The sequence below is a fragment of the Neomonachus schauinslandi genome, chromosome 6 (assembly GCF_002201575.2).
Source record: "Neomonachus schauinslandi chromosome 6, ASM220157v2, whole genome shotgun sequence".
NCBI lineage: Eukaryota > Metazoa > Chordata > Mammalia > Carnivora > Phocidae > Neomonachus > Neomonachus schauinslandi.
In genome coordinates, this window is record NC_058408.1 from 81,698,404 (window position 1) to 81,717,453 (window position 19,050).

Genomic DNA, 19,050 nt, shown 5'->3' on the forward strand with positions numbered 1-19,050 from the left:
ATAAGTATATTAAAAACATAATCCAAGACCTAAAAAAAAAATCTTCTTTCATCATGGAAAATTATAATAATCTTCTAAAACACAAAAAAAAAAATTAATAGTATTCTTGTGATGAGCCTCAGAGACGTGCATGGTAAAGTCAAGACTCTTGGAGAGTTCCAGGTTAGAAGCTGGAATCTGGGAGACTGGAAATTGGTAAAAAGATGTGAGGAATGGAAAAAAATACTAAAACAATCAAAAGGAGACTTGTGATTTTGCTAAGTCAACTGTTCCTTGATAAATTGGGATTGCCCATCTGTTTCAATAGGTGCCAATGCATTTCAATTGCTATTTAGGATCAATAAACTGAGTGTAGAATACAAAATACCTCCATAAGAACTTAGAAGAAATATGTTTCAACTATTTTATTTTAAATTAACATTGTTGGGGTGCCTGGGTGGCTCAGTTGTTAAGCGTCTGCCTTCAGCTCAGGTCATGATCCCAGGGTCCTAAGATCGAGCCCCGCATCGGGCTCCCTGCTCGGCAGGAAGCCTGCTTCTCCCTCTCCCCCTGCTTGTGTTCCCTCTCTCGCTGTGTCTCTGTCAAATAAATAAAATCTTTTAAAAAAAAATAAATCAATTAACATTGTTACTACAGGATAAATGGAACCTAAAATACTATAGAGCCATTTAATTTAGTCACTCTATATAGGTAAACAATACCAGATTTCAGTTACCATAAAACATATTACAGACAATAAGGACAAAGAACCATGAAGACAATCACCAGAGAGGAACTAAAAATACAATGTATATATCGATTGATCTACAGCAACTCCAAGTATATGGATGAGAATATCCAGTAATGAATATAATTTTTAAGCATACAGATGTATATTAATAAAAGGTTTACTGATAGTATTTCATTAATTAAATCAGTTAATTTTAACTCATGACACGAATTTAGAAAAAATGCTTCCTCACTCCCACATTCATGAAATAATTTTAATCAGACTCTTCAAACACAGTTATAACGTTAGTGTCTGACTATCATCACTAGGGACACGTTTAGAATACCTCACACAATTACCTAGGATATATGTTTCCTATTGCTGCTATACAACTACACAGATTTATTTTTTAAAGATTTGAGAGAGAGCTAGCAGAGCAAGCGAGAGAGAACATGAGTGGAGAGGGGAGGGACAGAGGGAGAGGGAGAAGCAGGCTTCCTGCTGAGCAGGGACACCCCTCCCCTACCCCCACAATCGGGGCTCGATCCCAGGACCCTGGGATCATGACCTGAGCAGAAGGCAGACACTTAACCAACTGAGCCACCCAAGTACGCCCACAAATGTATTATCTTACAGTTTTGGAGGTCAGAAGCCTGAGGACAGTCTCACTGGACTAAAATCAAGGCGTTGCAGGGGAACTGGGTGGCTCAGTCAGTTAAGTGTCTACCTTCGGCTCAGGTCATAATCCTGGAGTCCCGGAATTGAGCTCCACATCAGGCTCCCTGTTCAGCGGGGAGTCGGCTTCTCCCTGTGCCCCTCACCCCACTCTCATGCATGCTCTTTCTCTCTCTCTCTCTCTCTAATAAATAAAATCTTTAAAAAATAAAATAAAATCAAGGTGTTGCAAAGCTGTGTTCCCTTCTGGAGTCTACAGAGGAAAATTCATTGTCTTGCCTTCTCCAGCTTCTAGAGGCCGCTCACACTCTTTGGCTTCACCACCCTCTTCCATCTTCAAAGCCCACAGTGGCCAGTTGAAACCTTCTCACGTCACTGCACTCCAGCACTGCCCTCTTCTGCTTCTACTTCTAAGGATCCTTGGGATTACACTCAGCCCACCTGGATAATATTCCTATCTTAAAGTCAGGTGATTAGGAACCTTAATTCCACCTGCAACCCTAATTCTCCTTTGCCATGTAACCAAACATAATGCTCCCAGGTCCTGGGGACATCTTTGTTGCAAGGGGAGGGGCATTATTCTGCCCATCATGGCATATCCTCTTTACTTAAACACTTTTTAAAATCTGCATATGGGAACACCTGGGTGGCACAGTCAGTTAAGCATCCGACTCTTGGTTTCAGCTCAGGTCATGGTCTCAGGGTCGTGGGATCAATCAAGCCCCATGTCGGGCTCTGTGCTAAGGGCAGTCTGCTTGAGACTTTACTTTCTCTCCTTCTCCCTCTGCCCCTCCCCACTGCACATATGCATGCTCGCTCACACTCTCTAAAATAAATAAATCTTTAAAAAAATAAAAATTACAAAACCTGCATATGATGCTATCTCAGGAAATTAAATTTCCAACCCAAGCCATTTGCAAAACATCAGAACTGCTCTATTTCTTTTTTAAGTAAATTTTTAAAATGTGTATCTAGGGCGCTTGGGTGGCTCAGTTGGTTAAGTGACTGCCTTCGGCTCAGGTCATGATCCTGGAGTCTCAGGACTGAGTCCCACATCGGGCTCCCTGCTCAGCGGCAGGGGGGGTCTGCTTCTCCCTCTGACCCTCTTCCCTCTCGTGCTCTCTCTCATTCTCTCTCAAATAAATAAAATCTTAAAAAAAATAAAAATAAAATGTGTATTTGCAAAATAGCTGACACTATGCACCAGTAACTGGTCTAAGTGCTTTAAACACCTTCATTTATTTAGTTATCACAACAACCCTACAACACAGAGTGAAGCAGCTCCAGGAATAATTACTAAATCCGTGTTCAATGTCGCTGCATCTTTTTACCAATTCTACCTGTTGACTTCTAAAAGAAATTCAAAAGTAGCACCAGTTGAGGTAAAGTAATAGAGAATGCCCCCATACGATGAGATAATTAATAAATACACGGTAGCTCCTTCTTTGCAGAATTATAATTTTAGGGGGAAAAATTTGCCTGATCATACGTACATGAAGGAAGTATCAAACTCACAGGCAATTTTTTTTTAAAGATTTTATTTATTTGACAGAGAGAGACACAGTGAGAGAGGGAACACAAGCAGGGGCAGTGGGAGAGGGAGAAGCAGGCTTCCCGCGGAGCAGGGAGCCCGATGCGGGGCTCGATCCCAGGATTCTGGGATCATGACCTGAGCCGAAGGCAGACGCTTAATGACTGAGCCACCCAGGTGCCTCACTCACAGGCAATTTAATAAATGAAAATAATATGTACCACTTCATAGTCACTAAATTACCATGAAATAGCTTCCATCTGTATTATTGGATTTGTGACTCAATACTCCAATATGCCTTTAGAAAGTGAGACTTATTCCCACCAGCTGCTGGGAATACTAGCTTCTGGCAATTAGCCCTCACCTATAAGCCTACTTTCAAGAACTGTCTCAACTGAAGAAAGTGCCTGGCACACCCCCTTTCAGATACAAAAACCCAGTAATAGATCATCACAGGTATAAATGCCCAGCCCTCATCTCAACTAGGAAAATCTCTGAAGGGCCACCTATCTTCAGAATTGCCCACAGGGTCAAGTGAAACTTATGTTCAAACTACATCACAGGGGCACCTGGCTGGCTCAGTCAGTGGAACATGCAACTCTATTTTTTTAATTCAAGTTCGTTAACATATAGTGTATTATTTGCTTCAGGTGTAGAATTTAGTGATTCATCAGTTGCGTATAACACCCATTACATCAAGTGTTCTCCTTAATGCCCATCACTCAATTACCCCATCCCCCCACCCACCTCCCCTCCAGCAACCCTCAGTTTGTTCCCTATAGTTAAGAGTCTTTTATGCTTTGCCTCCCTCTCTGTTATTTTATTTTTCCTTCCCTTCCCCTATGTTCATCTGTTTTATTTCTTAAATTCCACATGAGTGAAATCATATGGTATTCATCCTTCTCTGACTTATTTGGCTTAGCATAATACACTCTAGTTCCAGCCACATAACTGCCAATGGCAAGATTTCATTCCTTTTGATGACTGAGTAATATTCCATTGTGTGTGTGTATACACACATGCACACGCACACACACACACCACATCTTCTTTATCCATTCCTGTGTTGATGGAATCTGGGCTCTTTCCATAGTTTGGCTATTGTGGACACTGCAGCTATAGACATTGGGGTGCATGTGCCCCTTTGAATCACTATGTTTGTATCCTCTGGATAAATACATAGTAGTGCAATTGCTGGGTTGTGAGGTAGTTCTATTTTTAACTTTTTGAGGAACCTCCATACAAGCATGCAACTTTTTTTTTTTTTAAAGATTTTATTTATTTGTCAGAGAGAGCACAAGCAGGGGGAGCGGCAGGCAGGAGAAACAGGCTGCCTGCTGAGCAAGAAGCCCCATGCAGGACTTGATCCCAGGACCCTGGGATCCTGACCTGAGCTGAAGGCAGACGCTTAACTGACTGAGCCACCCAGGCATCCCACAAACATGCAACTCTTGATCTCGGGGCTGTAAGTTCAAGCCCCATGTTGGGTGTAGAGATTACTTAAAAGTAAAATCTTAAAAAAAAAAAAAAAAAAGCTTCTGCAGAGCAAAGGAAACTAAAAGGCAACCTATGGAATGGGAGAAGATATTTACAAATGACATATCTGATAAAGGGTTAGTATCCCAAATAAAGAACTTCTACAACTCAACATACAAAAAAAACCCAAATAATCCAATTAAAAAATGGGCAGGAGTCATGAATAGACATTTCTCCAAAGAAGACATCCCAATAGCCAACACAGACATGAGAAGATGTTCAACATCACTCGGCATCAGGGAAATGCAAAACAAAACCACAATGAGATACCACCTCACACCAGTCAGAATGGCTAAAATCAAGAACACAAGAAACGAGTATTGGCAAGGATGTGGAGAAAAAGGAACCCTCGTGCACTGTTGGTGGGAATGCAAACTGGTGCAACCGCTGTGGAAAACAGTATGGGGGGTCCTCAAAATATTAAAAATAAAATTACCATATGATCCAGTAATTCCACTACTGGGTATTTATCCAAAGAATATGAAACCAATAATTTGAAAAGATATATGCATCCCTATGTTTATTGCAGCATTATTTACAATAGCAAATTATGGAAGCAGCCCAAGTGTTCATCGATTGATAAATGAATAAAGAAGAGGTAGTGTACATATACAGTGGAATACTACTCAGCCATAAAAAAGAATGAAATCTTGCCATTTGCAACAACATGGGTGGCGCCAGAAAATATAATGCTAAGCAAAATAAGTCAGTCAGAGAAAGACAAATACCATATGATTTCACCCATATGTGGAAGTTAAGAAACAAAACAACCAAGTAAAGGGGAAAAAAAAGAGAGAGAGAAACCAAGAAACAGACTCTTAACTACGGAGAAGAATCTGATGGTCACGAGAGGTGAGGTGGGTAGGGGATGGGTGAAACAGGTGAAGGAGATTGAAGGTTACGCTTATCTTGACAAGCACTGAGTAATGTATAGATTTGTTGAATCACTATATTGTAGACTTAAAACCAATATAACTATGTTAACAATACTGAAATAAAAAATAAAAAATAAAATAAAATACTAAATTAATTCAAAAATAAAAGAATGACATTATTTAAAAGAAAAAAAACTCTGTAACTATGTATGGTGATAGATGTTAACTAGACCTATCTTGGTGATCATCAGGCAATACATACAAATATCAAATCATTATTTTGTACACCTAAAACTAATATAATGTTAAATGTCAATTATACCTCAATAAAAAAACAATGTAAACAAAATGATGCTATAGAAACATAAATATTACCAAACAATACATGAGAAAAGAGATCACAAAATTGTATATCAATTTAAACTACTTTAAATACATATACATGTGGATTAATGACAAAAGAAATTTCCAAAATTTCTTAGTTTTTGAGGTTAGGACATGAGAATTCAAGATTATTAGTTGTTGTTTAACGTTTACTCAGAAGATATTTTAAGGTTGAATTAAAAGAAAATAGTAACACTAAATAATTAAATAAGTCTAAAATTAAATAAAACCATAGATACCACAGGATATTGTTACCCAAACAAAACAATTGCATATAGGAAGCATCTACAAATTCGTTGTTAGTTTCTTTAAAATCGTTGTTACAAAGCACTACAGAGAAGCCTACAAAGAAAGAACTCCAAAATAAATAAATCCAGACACACAGAGAATTATAAATTACCTGCCACAGGAGGGACAATACCAGAAAAACGCACTGTTGCATGTTCTCCATTAACTGCAACTCGTCGACCAATGACATCTGATGTTAAAGTGTCATTCATCATAATGCAGCCAGAATCCAAAATATGAGATCTAGGAAGAAAATTACAAAATTGACCAGAATTAATAAAGATTAATAAAGTCCTTTAAAAAATGTTTTTTTCACTTCATTGAGATATTCTTGAAGTCCTGATCAATTTAATCTTCATATTTTGGTGAAAAGAAGGACCCATAGATGTATCTGCCATATTCTCATAATTTTATTTTACTTAACCCTCTAACTGTATTTTGATAATATATTTTTTTTAAATGCGGCTTAACTCCAGTTAGCTCACATCAGATAACTTGTCTATTATGTCATTTTCTGAAGGGGCTGGAAGGAGAGGAGAAAAGAAGACAAGGGGATAAAAGTAATCGAGAACAGGGAAAGAAAACAGGCAATATGGGCATTGTTGTCTCTTCAGGAAGGGAGAAAAACCCAAATCCAGAGATATAGGAAGCAACACATATAATGAAAAATAAATTAAAAATTAAACCCTAGGGGCACCTGGCTGGCTCAGTTGGTGGAGCATGCAGCTCTTGATCTCTTGATCTGAGGGGTCATGAGTTCAAGTACCACCTTGGGCATAGAGCTTACAAAAAAAAATTAAACTCTAATAAAAATGTAGAACCCTAAAATTAAAGACAAAGAGGTCTTAAAGGGAGACTGAGTGAAAAGTATCCCCGATCTAAGGATGTTAACTAGATCCAACTCCTACTTCACAGGAAAGCAGAAGACTGAGGAGCATGTCAAATGACATTCCCAGGGTGTAGTCTGCCAAAATCCAGACAGTGGGGAACTCTACTGTCACACAAGTCTGTTTCTTCAACAAATAAAACGCAAGAAAGACATGGAGCTCCGGAGAACAAACGGATTAAAAGAAACTTAAGAAATATGTCAACCAATTGCAATATATGGACTTTAAATAGATCCTAATTTTTTTAAACTGTAAATAATTTATTTTTATTTTTATTTTTTTTATTTTTTTAAGATTTTATTTATTTATTTGAAAGACAGGCACAGTGAGAGATGGAACACAGGCAGGGAGAGTGGGGGAGGGAGAAGCAGGCTTCCCGCCCAGCAGGAAGCCCAATGTGGGGCTGGATCCCAGGACCCTGGGATCACAACCTGAGCCGAAGGCAGACGCTTAACGACTGAGCCACCCAGGTGCCCCTGTAAATAATTTTAAAGTAAAAGAAATCATGAGGATATTAAAGATTTGAACACTGACTAGATTTGATATTAAAGAATAACTGTTTAAAAGTTGAAAATAGAGCTGCCCTATGACCCAGCAATTGCACTACTGGGTGTTTACCCCAAAGATACAAATGTAGGGATCTGAAGGGGTATGTGCACCCCAATGTTTACAGCAGCAATGTCCATAATAGCCAAACTATGGAAAGAGCCAAGATGTCCATCAACAGATGAATGGATAAAGAAGATGTGGTACACACACACACACACACACACACACACACACACACACACTGGAATATTATGCAGCCATCAAAAGGAATGAAATCTTGCCATTTGCAATGATGTGGATGGAACTGGAGGGTATTATGCTGAGCAAAATAAGTCAATCAGAGCAAGACATGTAACATATGATCTCACTGATATGAGGAATTCTTAATTTCAGGAAACAAACTGAGGGTTGCTGGAGTGGTGGGAGTGGGAGGGATGGGGTGGCTGGGTGATAGACATTGGGGAGGGTATGTGCTATGGTGAGCGCTGTGAATTGTGTTAAGACTGTTGAATCACAGACCTGTACCTCTGAAACAAATAATACATTATATGTTTAAAAAAAGAAGATAGTAGGAACGGAGAAATGAAGAGGGGGAAATTGGTGGGGGAGATGGAACAATGAGAGACTATGGACTCTGAGAAACAAACTGAGGGTTTTAGAGGGGAGGGGGGTGGGGGGATGGGTTAGCCTGGTGATGGGTATTAAAGAGGGCACATACTGAATGGAGCACTGGGTGTTATATGCAAACAATGAATCATGGAACACTACATCAAAAACTAATGATGTAATGTATGGTGATTAACATAAAAAAAAGAATAACTGTTTAAGATTCAATGAAATCCTTATCAAAATACCAATTGTATTTTTCACAGAACTAGAACAAACAATACTAAAATTTGTATGGAACCACAAAAGACCTCAAAATACCCAAACAAATCTTGAGAAAGACAAGCCTGGAGGTATCACAATCCCAGATTTCAAGTTATATTACAAAGCTATAATAATCAAAACAGTGTGGTACTGGCACAAAAAACAGACATATAGATCAATGGAACAGAATAAAGAGCCCAGAAATAAACCCACGCTTATATGGCTAATTAATCTATGACAGAGACAGGAGTATACAATGGGAAAAAGACAGTCTCCTCAACAAATGGTGTTGGGAAAACTGGACAGCTACATGCAAAAATGAAACTGGACCACTTTCTTACACCATACACAAAAATAAACTCAAAATAGATTAGACCAAAATTGAGTCCTGAAACCACAAAACTCCTAGAAGAAAACATAGGCAGTAATTTCTTGGACATCGGCCTTAGCAACATTTTTCTAAATATGTCTCCTGAGGCAAGGGAAATAAATGCAAAAATAAACTATTGGGACTACATCAAAATAAAAAGCTTCTGCACAGCAAAGGGAACAGTCAACAAACCAAAAGGCAACCTACTGAATAGGAGAAGATATCTGTAAATGATATATCTGATAAGGGGTTAATATCCAAAATACATAGAGAACTTACACAACTCAACACCAAAAATACAAATGATCCAATTAAAATGGGCAGCGGACCTGAGTAAATATTTTTCCAAAGAAGACATACAGATGGCCAACAGATACATGAAAGGATGCTCAACATCACTCATCATCACGGAAATGCAAATCAAAACTACAATGAGATATATCACGTTATACCTGTTAGAATGGCTAGTATCAAAAAGACAAGAAATAACAAGTGTCAGTAAGGATGTGGAGAGAGAGGAACCCTTGTGCATTGTTGGTGGGAATGTAAATTGGTGAAGCCACATGGAAAACAGTATGGAGTTTCCTCAAAAAATTAAAAATAGAATTACCATATGACTCAGTAATTCCAGTGCTGGGCATCTACCCAAAGAAAATGAAAACACTAATAATTTGAAAAGATACATGTGATGTGCGAAACAAAGGCAAAAGAAAAATTAAATTTCCTTACTACTTACAACCCATTAACAGGTCCTTGAAACAGGCAGAGTGACATTCCTCTAGGGACTCAACTGCCTCGATGTTAATACTTTGCTAAGGGCAAAAGGCAATCTTAGCCTGACCCCCAGGATCCTCTAAGTCTACTTTACATATAAAAATTCTTTTGGAAACTTCCTTTATCTCTACCCCCAAGATACCTGTTGGCAATCATCCCCCAAGCATATGACCCACCAATATACATATGAAGGGTCTCATGACTCAGGTTTTTCCAAACAGTAATAAATGACCTTATCCTAACAAGAGCTAGCCCCTCAAGGTCCTGGAAACCCTGCTTCCAAAATCCTTTAGACTTATGCTCTCCCTAACCCCCTCTCAACCTGAAAGTATATAATCAGCCACTCCTCATGACCCCATTGCAGCTCTCTCTGCCCACGGGTCCTGTCCCCATGCTTTATTAAAACCCTGTTTTGCACCAACGACGTCTCAAGAATTCTTTCCTGGCCATCAGCTTCGAACCTTAACATCCTTCTTACATCATATGCACCCTTGAAGTAATTCCAATAACCAAGATGTAGAAGCAACCTAGGTGTCCACTGATAGGCGAATGGATAAGGAAGGAAGGTGTGTGTAGACACACACACACACACACACACGAATGTATGCAGTCATTAAAAAAAAAAGGTGGGATTATGCCATTTGCAACAACATAGATGGATCCAGAAGGTATTAAGCTAAGTGAAATTAAGTCAGACTGAAAAAGATCAATACCATACAATTTCACTCATATGTGGAATCTACAAAAAAACCAACAACAAATAATAAACAAACAAAAAGCCAAATCAGACCTTAAATACAGAAAACTGATGTTTGCCAGAGGTGGGGGGGAGGGGATGGGTAAAATGGAAGATAGAGGTTTCCAGTTATGGAATGAGTAAGTCACAGGACTAGAGGGCACAGCATAGGAAATATAGTCAATGACATCATAATAGCTTTCTGTGGTGACAGATGGTAGCTACACTTGTGGTGAGCATAGCATAATGTATAAAGAAATTGAATCACTATGTTGTATAACTGAAGCTAATGTACTACTGTGTATCAACTATACTCAAAATAATTTTTAAAATAAATAATAAAAATAAAGATTCAGGGGTGCCTGGGTGGCTCAGTGGGTTAGGCGTCTGCCTTCAGCTCAGGTCATGATCTCGGGGTCCTGGGATCGAGCCCCATGGCAGGCTCTCAGCTCAGTGGGGAGTCTGTTTCTCCCCCCTCACTCTCCCTCTGTGCTCTCTCTCCCTCTCACAAATAAATAACTAAAATCTTTAAAAAAAATAAAGATTCAAATGTAAAAAAATTTAAATGCTTAAATTTAACTATAATTATGCTAATAATTTTCACTAGTTTTTTTTTTTTTTTTAAGATTTTAGTTATTGGGGCGCCTGGGTGGCTCAGTCGTTAAGCGTCTGCCTTCAGCTCAGGTCATGATCCCAGGGTCCTGGGATTGAGCCCCGCATCGGGCTCCCCGCTCTGTGGGAAGCCTGCTTCTCCTTCTCCCACTCCCCCGGCTTGTGTTCCCTCTCTCACTGTGTCTCTCTCTGTCAAATAAATAACTAAAATCTTAAAAAAAAAAAAAGATTTTAGTTATTTATTTGTCAGAGAGAGAAAGCACAAGCAGGGGGAGTGGCAGGCAGAGGGAGAAGCAGACTCCCTGCAGAGCAGGGAGCCCGATGCGGGATTTGATCTCAGGACCCTGGGATCATGACCTGAGCCGAAGGCAGACGCTTAACTGACTGAACAATGGAGGCATCCCAGTTTTCACTAGTTTTAATGTCTTTTTCGATTTTCATTAACATGTGAATAGAATTTTCTTACAATTGAAATAGATATGTAATTTCTGTTCTACTTCTTTTATTAACAGTGTGAACATTTTTCCATATAGCCACAGAATCATATTAATCTCTTTAATGTTGACCTGTAGATACCACAAGTTACTTAATCATTTCTCTATTGCTATATGTTTCCATTGTTTACTATCCCAAAGAAAACAGCTAAAAACATCTTCATGTTTAAATTATTCTTGTCCTTTGAAGTATTTCCTTGGGAAAAATTCTTAAGACAATTATTCAAAGTAAATAAATATATTTAAGATTTGCAAAAGCCATGGCCAAACCATCCATCCAAAAAAACCAAAAAAGTTAAATACTGACAATGGCACTAAGAGAAAATCTACTTGTTCACTTGTCTCTATAAAGTCTTAGGAATTCCCATGAAGAACTTTCAAATCAGGTCTTCTCTATCCTGTACTATCCTATACAACTAATTTATTTTTTTTTTCAAGTAATCTCTACACCTAATGTGGGGCTTGAACTCACGACCCAGGGATCAAGAGTTGTATGCTGACCCAGACACCCCTTGTGCAACTAAATTGAAGTAGGACTTAACACATGATAACATATGTGTATATGTAGGACTTTACATTTATAAAATTTTTTTTTAAAGATTTTATTTATTTATTTATTTGAGAGAGAGAATGAGAGAGAGAGAGAGCATGAGATGGGGGAGGGTCAGAGAGAGAGGCAGACTCCCTGCCGAGCAGGGAGCCCGATGCAGGACTCGATCCCGGGACTCCGGGATCATGACCTGAGCCGAAGGCAGTCGCTTAACCAACTGAGCCACCCAGGCGCCCCATGGACTTTACATTTATATATATTAAACATCCAACATTAATTATCTCTCCCAGTTCTGTCCTGTCCAATTTTTCTATGATCAAAGACAAAATATGTGTGTGTGTATATGTGTATGACCCATATATATATGACCCTGACCAAAGACAGAACCCACACAAATTGTGGGTAAAATGTTTTTTTAGTTACAAGCCCTCCTACTATCCAGTTCACATGCAAGAATGTCATGAGCTTTGTGAAATGCTCCCCTAAAATCAAACCCCACCGTCAGACCCAGAGTATGCTGTCAGTCAGAGGAATGGGGTGAGGGAAGGGATCTCTTTACTCTTTAGCTTACACACCTCTGAGTTGTATGAGTTATATTTGGAAGGAATAGCTGTTATTTGTTCTATTAACAATAATGAGGCGGGAGGAAAGGAAAGATGATGAAAAGTGAAAGGAAATAATGCACTGTTCTCTGCAAATTCCCCTGGCTTGCCAGGGAATTACTATCCAAAAGACAAACAAAATAAGGTAAATTTAGCCAAGACTCACTAAACTCTTCCTAGCTCCTTAGAATTACTACTTTTCTAAATGTTCACAAAACATCTTTCCTAGAAGTTCTAGTTCCCCTTGTTCGTTACTCTTTAAAGATTATGAACAGGAATTTTTGCAATTGTATTTGCCAGTTCTTTCATAAATTTCTAGATGTAATTTCTCTTGGAATGCAGACTAATTCAAAGATGTATTTATTTATTTGAGAGAGAGAGAACACACACACGCATGTGTTGGGGGGCAGAGGGAGAGGGACAAGCAGACTCCCTGCTGAGCTAGGAGCCTGCTATGGACACGGGGCTTAATCCCAGGACCGTGAGATCATGACCTGAGCCAAAGGCTTAACTGACTAAGCCATCCAGGCACCCCTAGAATGCAGACTAATTCAAAATGGCCAAATGCTATCCTATCTCTTTTTATCTTCAACATGCTTTTAACCAGATTTTTTTTTTTTTTTTTGGCCAAGACAGGAAATCATTCTCCATAGAAATGACAAAGGATAAGAAATTGCTGCAATCTGCTACTTTTCTGTCCTCTCTTATGCTACATTAAATATATTTTTAAAAGATGAAGCAAAGGTGCCAAAATATTAACAATCATTAAATAAAGGCAATGAGTATCTCGATGTTTCCTATGTTTCAAAATACTCAGGATTTAAAGTTACAAGACATATACTACTACACCCAAGGAGTAGACTTTCTTGTACTAACTTTTTAGTCTAGATCAATCCCAAAAGCTTCTTTTCTTGTCTTCACATTTTTTTCACAAGTTGATTTTTTCTTAAATTTTTATTTATTTGACAGAGAGAGAGACAGTGAGAGCAGGAACACAAGCAGGGAGAGTGGGAGAGGAAGAAGCAGGCCTCCCGGAGAGCAGGGAGCCTGATGTGGGGCTTGATCCCAGGACCCTGGGATCATGACCTGAGCCAAAGGCAGACGCACAGCTACTGAGCCACCCTGGCGCCCCTCACAAGTTGATTTTGAGGCTCAACCCTACTAATATTTTTCTTAAGAAGTCTATTCAAGGGGCACCTGGGTAGTTCAGTTGTTAAGCGTCTGCCTGCGGCTCAGGTCATGATCCTGGGGTTCTGGGATTGAGGCCCGCATCGGGCTCCCTGCTCCGCGGGGAGCCTGCTTCTCCCTCTCCCACTCCCCTGGCTTGTGTTTCCTCTCTCGCTGTCTCTGTCAAATAAATAAATAAAATCTTAAAAAAAAAAAAAAAAAAAGAAGCCTATTCAAGTGCCTGAAAGTCACTGGTTAGACAGTCTCTTTTCCCTTTCAGTAATCCTCATATTTTTCTAGGCATATCTCACTGAATTTTTTAAATAAATGATACTCAAAAGTATAAAAAGGAATACACTGAGTTTCTCTTCCACTCCTGCTCGTCATTATCTCTTCCTGCTCGTCATTATCTCTTCCTGCTGGCAACAGCTTTATTAGTACCTTATATATACTTCCAACCTTATCTCTTCCTGCTGGCAACAGCTTTATTAGTACCTTATATATACTTCCAACCTATTTTATGGTTATACATGCCGGTATTTTCCTTCTTTCTTTACACAAATGATACCATACTATATATGTGGTTCTGTTCCTTACATTTTCATTCAATAATATAACCTGGAAATTTATCCACAGCCATGTCAGGAGCTTTTAAATGTCTTCTGGCTCCATAGTATTTGTATAGATTCACCATGATTTAACCAGTCTTCAAACTGATGGACTTCAGTTACTCCCAAGTTTTTGCTTCTACAAATAATACTGCAAAGACTAAACCTGCTCATTTATTTTTTTTATAGCTGTGCAAAAATATCTGTAGGAAACATTCTCAAAGCGGGTATTGCTAAGTCAAAGGGTATGTGCATTTTTAATGTTGATAGGTAATAACAAATGTCCCTTTTTAGTGGCTGTGACAATTTACTGTCCTATCAGCACTCTATGAGCCCCTGTATCATCACTGTGCCCTTCACAAAATATTAACACATTTTTGGTTGTCACTCTGATAAAGGAAATATACATTTTGCTTACATTTTCTTTTATGAAGGAAGCTGAGCATCTATTCATTTTGATTCCCTTTTCTATAAACTAACTGTTCACATCCTTTACCCATTTTCCTATTGGTTTATTGATCTTTCTCATAATGTTTTTAAAATCTAAATGGTTTCCTATATGTTCTTCATGACGAGATGACTACATAATTCCTCAAATAAAACATTTGAAAAGAACTGAGAGGAAGGACACAAGCAGATTCTTTACAACCATGTTCACAGTGCTATTATTCACAAAGACCCAAGAGATGGAACTAACCCAAATATCATGTGGTGTATGCGTACAATGGAATATTATTCAGCCTTAAAAAGAAAGGGAATTCTGCCACATGCTACAACATGGATGAACCCTGAGGACATCATGTTAAGTGAAATAAGCCAGTAAGGACAAATACTGTATGATTCCACTTAAAAGTAGTACCTAGAGTAGTCAAATTCATAGAATTGTGGTGTCAAGGGCTGTGGGGAGGGGGAAAGTGTTGTTTAACGGCTAAGAGTTTCAGTTTTGCAAAATGAAAGGAGTTCTGGAGACAGATGGTGGTGATGGTTGCACAACAATGTGAATGTACTTAAGACTACTGAACTGTAGCACACTTAAAAATTGTTAAAATGGTCTGGGGCGCCTGGCTGGCTCAGTCGGTGGAGTGTGCCACTCTTGATCTCAGGGTTGTGAGTTCAAGCCCCACTCTGGAGATAGAGATTACTTAAAATGGTCTGGGGCGCCTGGCTGGCTCAGTCGGTGGAGCGTGCCACTCTTGATCTCAGGGTTGTGGGTTCAAGCCCCACTCTGGAGGTAGAGATTACTTAAAAATAAAATCTTAAAAAAAAAAAATTAAGATAGCCAATGTTATCTGTATTTTAGCACAATTCGAAAAATAATAGGAAATTTTATTCCCAATATTTTAAGTTTTGTAGAGTTTTGATTTGCTTCAGCTTTAATTGGGACACTGGATTGTGAAATCAAACCCCACGTCTGGCTCTGTGCTCAGTGTGGAGTCCATCTGGGATTCTCTGTCTCTCCCTCTCCCCCTCCGCCTCCCCCCTTCCCCACACCCTCTCATGCGTGCATGCTCTCTCTCTCTCAAATATATAAATAAAATCTTAAAAAAAAAAAAAGATGGGAGGGAATATATCTAAGTGGTTAAATCATGACCACCAGAAATTCAGACTTAAGGGAGGTCAAGGTTAATATCTGGTATTAATGGGTTCAAGAAAACATAGATGGATCTCCCAAAAAGTGGGAACAGCACAATAAGGGACAGTCCAAGTGGACGCTTCTCAGAAACCCAAAGACTGCATCTAGGAAGCCTGGTCAAAGAAACATAGTACAGGTCATGCAACTGGGGATCAGGGCCAACTAACAAGAACTGAGTGAGACCTCACTCTCATCAGGTAGTTGGAGTACTGGACGGATTACCTGGACAGAGCCTAAGTGAGGTATTTTTTACCCTAAGTCCATAGGTTCTCAAGATATCTTCTAACTGAAGATATTCACTAACTTCTCACTGAAACTTAGCATTTTCCAAAATTGTGCACATAGGCCAAAAAATCACTTGGATTAGTAGCACCTGTGATCACACATATTTTATATCACATTACAGCTATTACAGATATCTCAAGATATAATTTACATGAATCACTATTTCAAAATTACAATATTAGACCTGCCACTAGATTTTTGTCATTTAATATATTAATGAACACATGATTATATTACAATTTTTAAGTATTTTGATAACTTTATTTCACATAACTAGATTTCATCTGAAATCTTAGGTATTTTCTACCCCCCCCCAAGTTTTTATTTAAATTCCAGTTAGTTAACATATAGTGTAATATTAGTTTCAGGTGCAGAATTTGGTGATTTGGCACATCCATACAAGACCTGGTGCTCATCACAAGTGCCCTCCTTAATCCCCATCACCTATTTCACCCATCCCTTCACCCACCTGCCCTCTGGTGACCATCAGTTTGTTCCCTATAATTAAGAGTCTGTTTCTTGATTTTCCTCTTTTGTTTCCCCCCATGTTTGTTTGTTTTGTTTCTTAAATTACACACGAGTGAATTCATATGGTATTTGTCCTTCTCTGACTTGTTTCACTTAGCATTATACTCTCTAGCTCCACCCACATCGTTGCAAATGGCAAGATTTCCTTCTTTTTTATGGCTGATATTCTATTGCATACATATGCCACATCTTCTTTATCCATTCATCAGTTGATGGACATTTAGGTTCTTTCCACAATTCGGCTATTGTTGATAATGCTGCTATGAACACTGGGATGCATATACTCCCTTTGAATCTGTATTTTTGTATCCTTTGGGTAAATACTTAGTAGTGCAATCACTGGATCATAGGTAGTTCTATTTTTAACTTTTTGAGGAGTCTCCTTACTGTTTTCTACAGTAGCTGCACCAGTTTGCATTCCCACCAACAGTGCAAGGGGGTTTCCCTTTCTCCACATCCTCACCAACACCTGTTGGTGTTTGTGAGGTGATATCTCATTGCAGTTTTGATTTGTAGTTTTCCCTGATAGTGAGTGATGTTGAGCATCTTTTCATGTGTCTGTTAGCCATCTGGATGTCCTTTGGAAAAATGTCTATTCATATCTTCTGCCCATTTCTTAACTGGATTATTTGGGTTTGGGGTGCTGAGTTTTGTAAGTTCTTTACATGAAATCCTATGTATTTTCTGTATTTAAAAACACTTTAGGACGCCCGGGCAGCTCAGCCAAGTGTCTGCCTTCGGCTCAGGTCATGAACTCAGGGTCCTGGGATTGAGCCCCATGTCAGGCTCCCTGCTCAACAGGGAGTATGCTTATCCCTCTCCTTCTGCCCCTCCCCCGCTTGTGCTCTCTCTTGTTCTCTCTAATATATAAATAAATTCTTTAAAAAAACCACACGCCTGGGTGGCTCAGTCATTAAGTGTCTGCCTTCAGCTCAGGTCATGATCCCAGGGTCCTAGGATCGAGCCCCGCATCAGGCTCCCTGCTCGGCCAGGAGCCTGCTTCTCCCTCTTCCACTCCCCCTGCTTGTGTTCCCTCTCTAGCTGTCTCTCTCTCTGTGTCAAAAGGATAAATCTTTAAAAAAACAAACAAAACAAAACAAAACCACACACTTTTTTTATGGCTGGCTCAGTCGGTAGAGTGTGTGACTCTTGATCTTGGGCTTTTGAGTTCAAGCTCCACGCTGGGTGTAGAGATTACTTAAAAATAAAATCTTAAAAAAAATTCTAAAGTACTCACAAGATTTATCAGACTGCTAAAGGGGTCTTTATCCTAAAGAATCAAAGAAAATTTGATGACATGAGAGGAGTTTGGTGGTAAGTCTCCAACATATAGCACATGCTTTCATTTCCTTAACTGCACAATATTCATTTGAAATGTTAACAATTTCTTTTTTCTTTTTTTTTTTTTTAAAGATTTTTATTTATTTATTTGACAGAGAGAGAGATAGCGAGAGCAGGAACACAAGCAGGGGGAGTGGGAGAGGGAGAAGCAGGCTTCCCGCTGAGCCGGGAGCCCGATGTGGGACTCGATCCCAGAACCCTGGGATCATGACCTGAGCCGAAGGCAGACGCTTAACGACTGAGCCACTCAGGCGCCCAATGTTAACAATTTCTTTAACTCTTCTAAAAATTCTTCTAAAAATGACTGTTATTGTTTAAAAGTTGAAGAATCCACTGGGAAAGGCACCTGAACAAAGAGCAAGAGTTCGATCTATACTATAGAAACGGTTCTCACCTATTTTCTGCCTTTTCAGCCCAGCAGCTTCCCCCTGTGGGAAGTGCACTCTCTCTGCCTGGTGGGCTGTCACTCACCCACTACAGGAGTGGACACATGGCCCAGGACAGCCAATATGATGACTCCTCACCTCCATTTCCTTGCATATAGCAACTGGTCCACATGTAAAGATCCTAACCCAAGGAGAGTCAGTCTTTCAGAAGATGACATGGGCTCCTGAAGAGAGGATCCATCTCTCTTTCCCAAGACCTTAAAACAAAAGGACCACTTAAACCTGGAATAGCTGAGAGGTACCTCTGCCACTATTTGGAAAAATTTGTCTGAAAATAAGGCCAAAAAGGAAAGTGGAGTTGTTCCAACTATGCCTAAAGCCTTTCATTAGCCCAGTTAAATGGAACAGTAAAGTCTTTCTTTGGTTTACATGAGTTTGAGCAGTTTCTTTCTCCCTCGACTGAAAGAATTCTGAAAAACACATAAGAATTAAGATATTTGTTCCTGGGGCGCCTGGGTCGCTCAGTTGGTTGAGCGACTGCCTTCGGCTCAGGTCATGATCCTGGAGTCTCGGGATCGAGTCCCGCATCGGGCTCTCTGCTCAGCAGGGAGTCTGCTTCTCCTTCTGACCCTCCCCCATCTCATGCTCTCTCTATCTCAT

The 19,050-nt window shown here is 39.4% G+C and overlaps 1 protein-coding gene across 1 annotated transcript in view; it reads right to left on the minus strand.

Annotated features, from left to right (window-relative positions):
- TBCE (tubulin folding cofactor E) overlaps positions 1–19,050 on the minus strand; it is a 92,827-nt gene that overhangs the window by 52,112 nt on the left and 21,665 nt on the right. Inside the window, exon 2 of the mRNA XM_021696167.2 lies at positions 6,111–6,241. Coding sequence (XP_021551842.1) covers positions 6,111–6,241 — 131 coding nt within the window. The remainder of the gene's footprint in view (positions 1–6,110; positions 6,242–19,050) is intronic.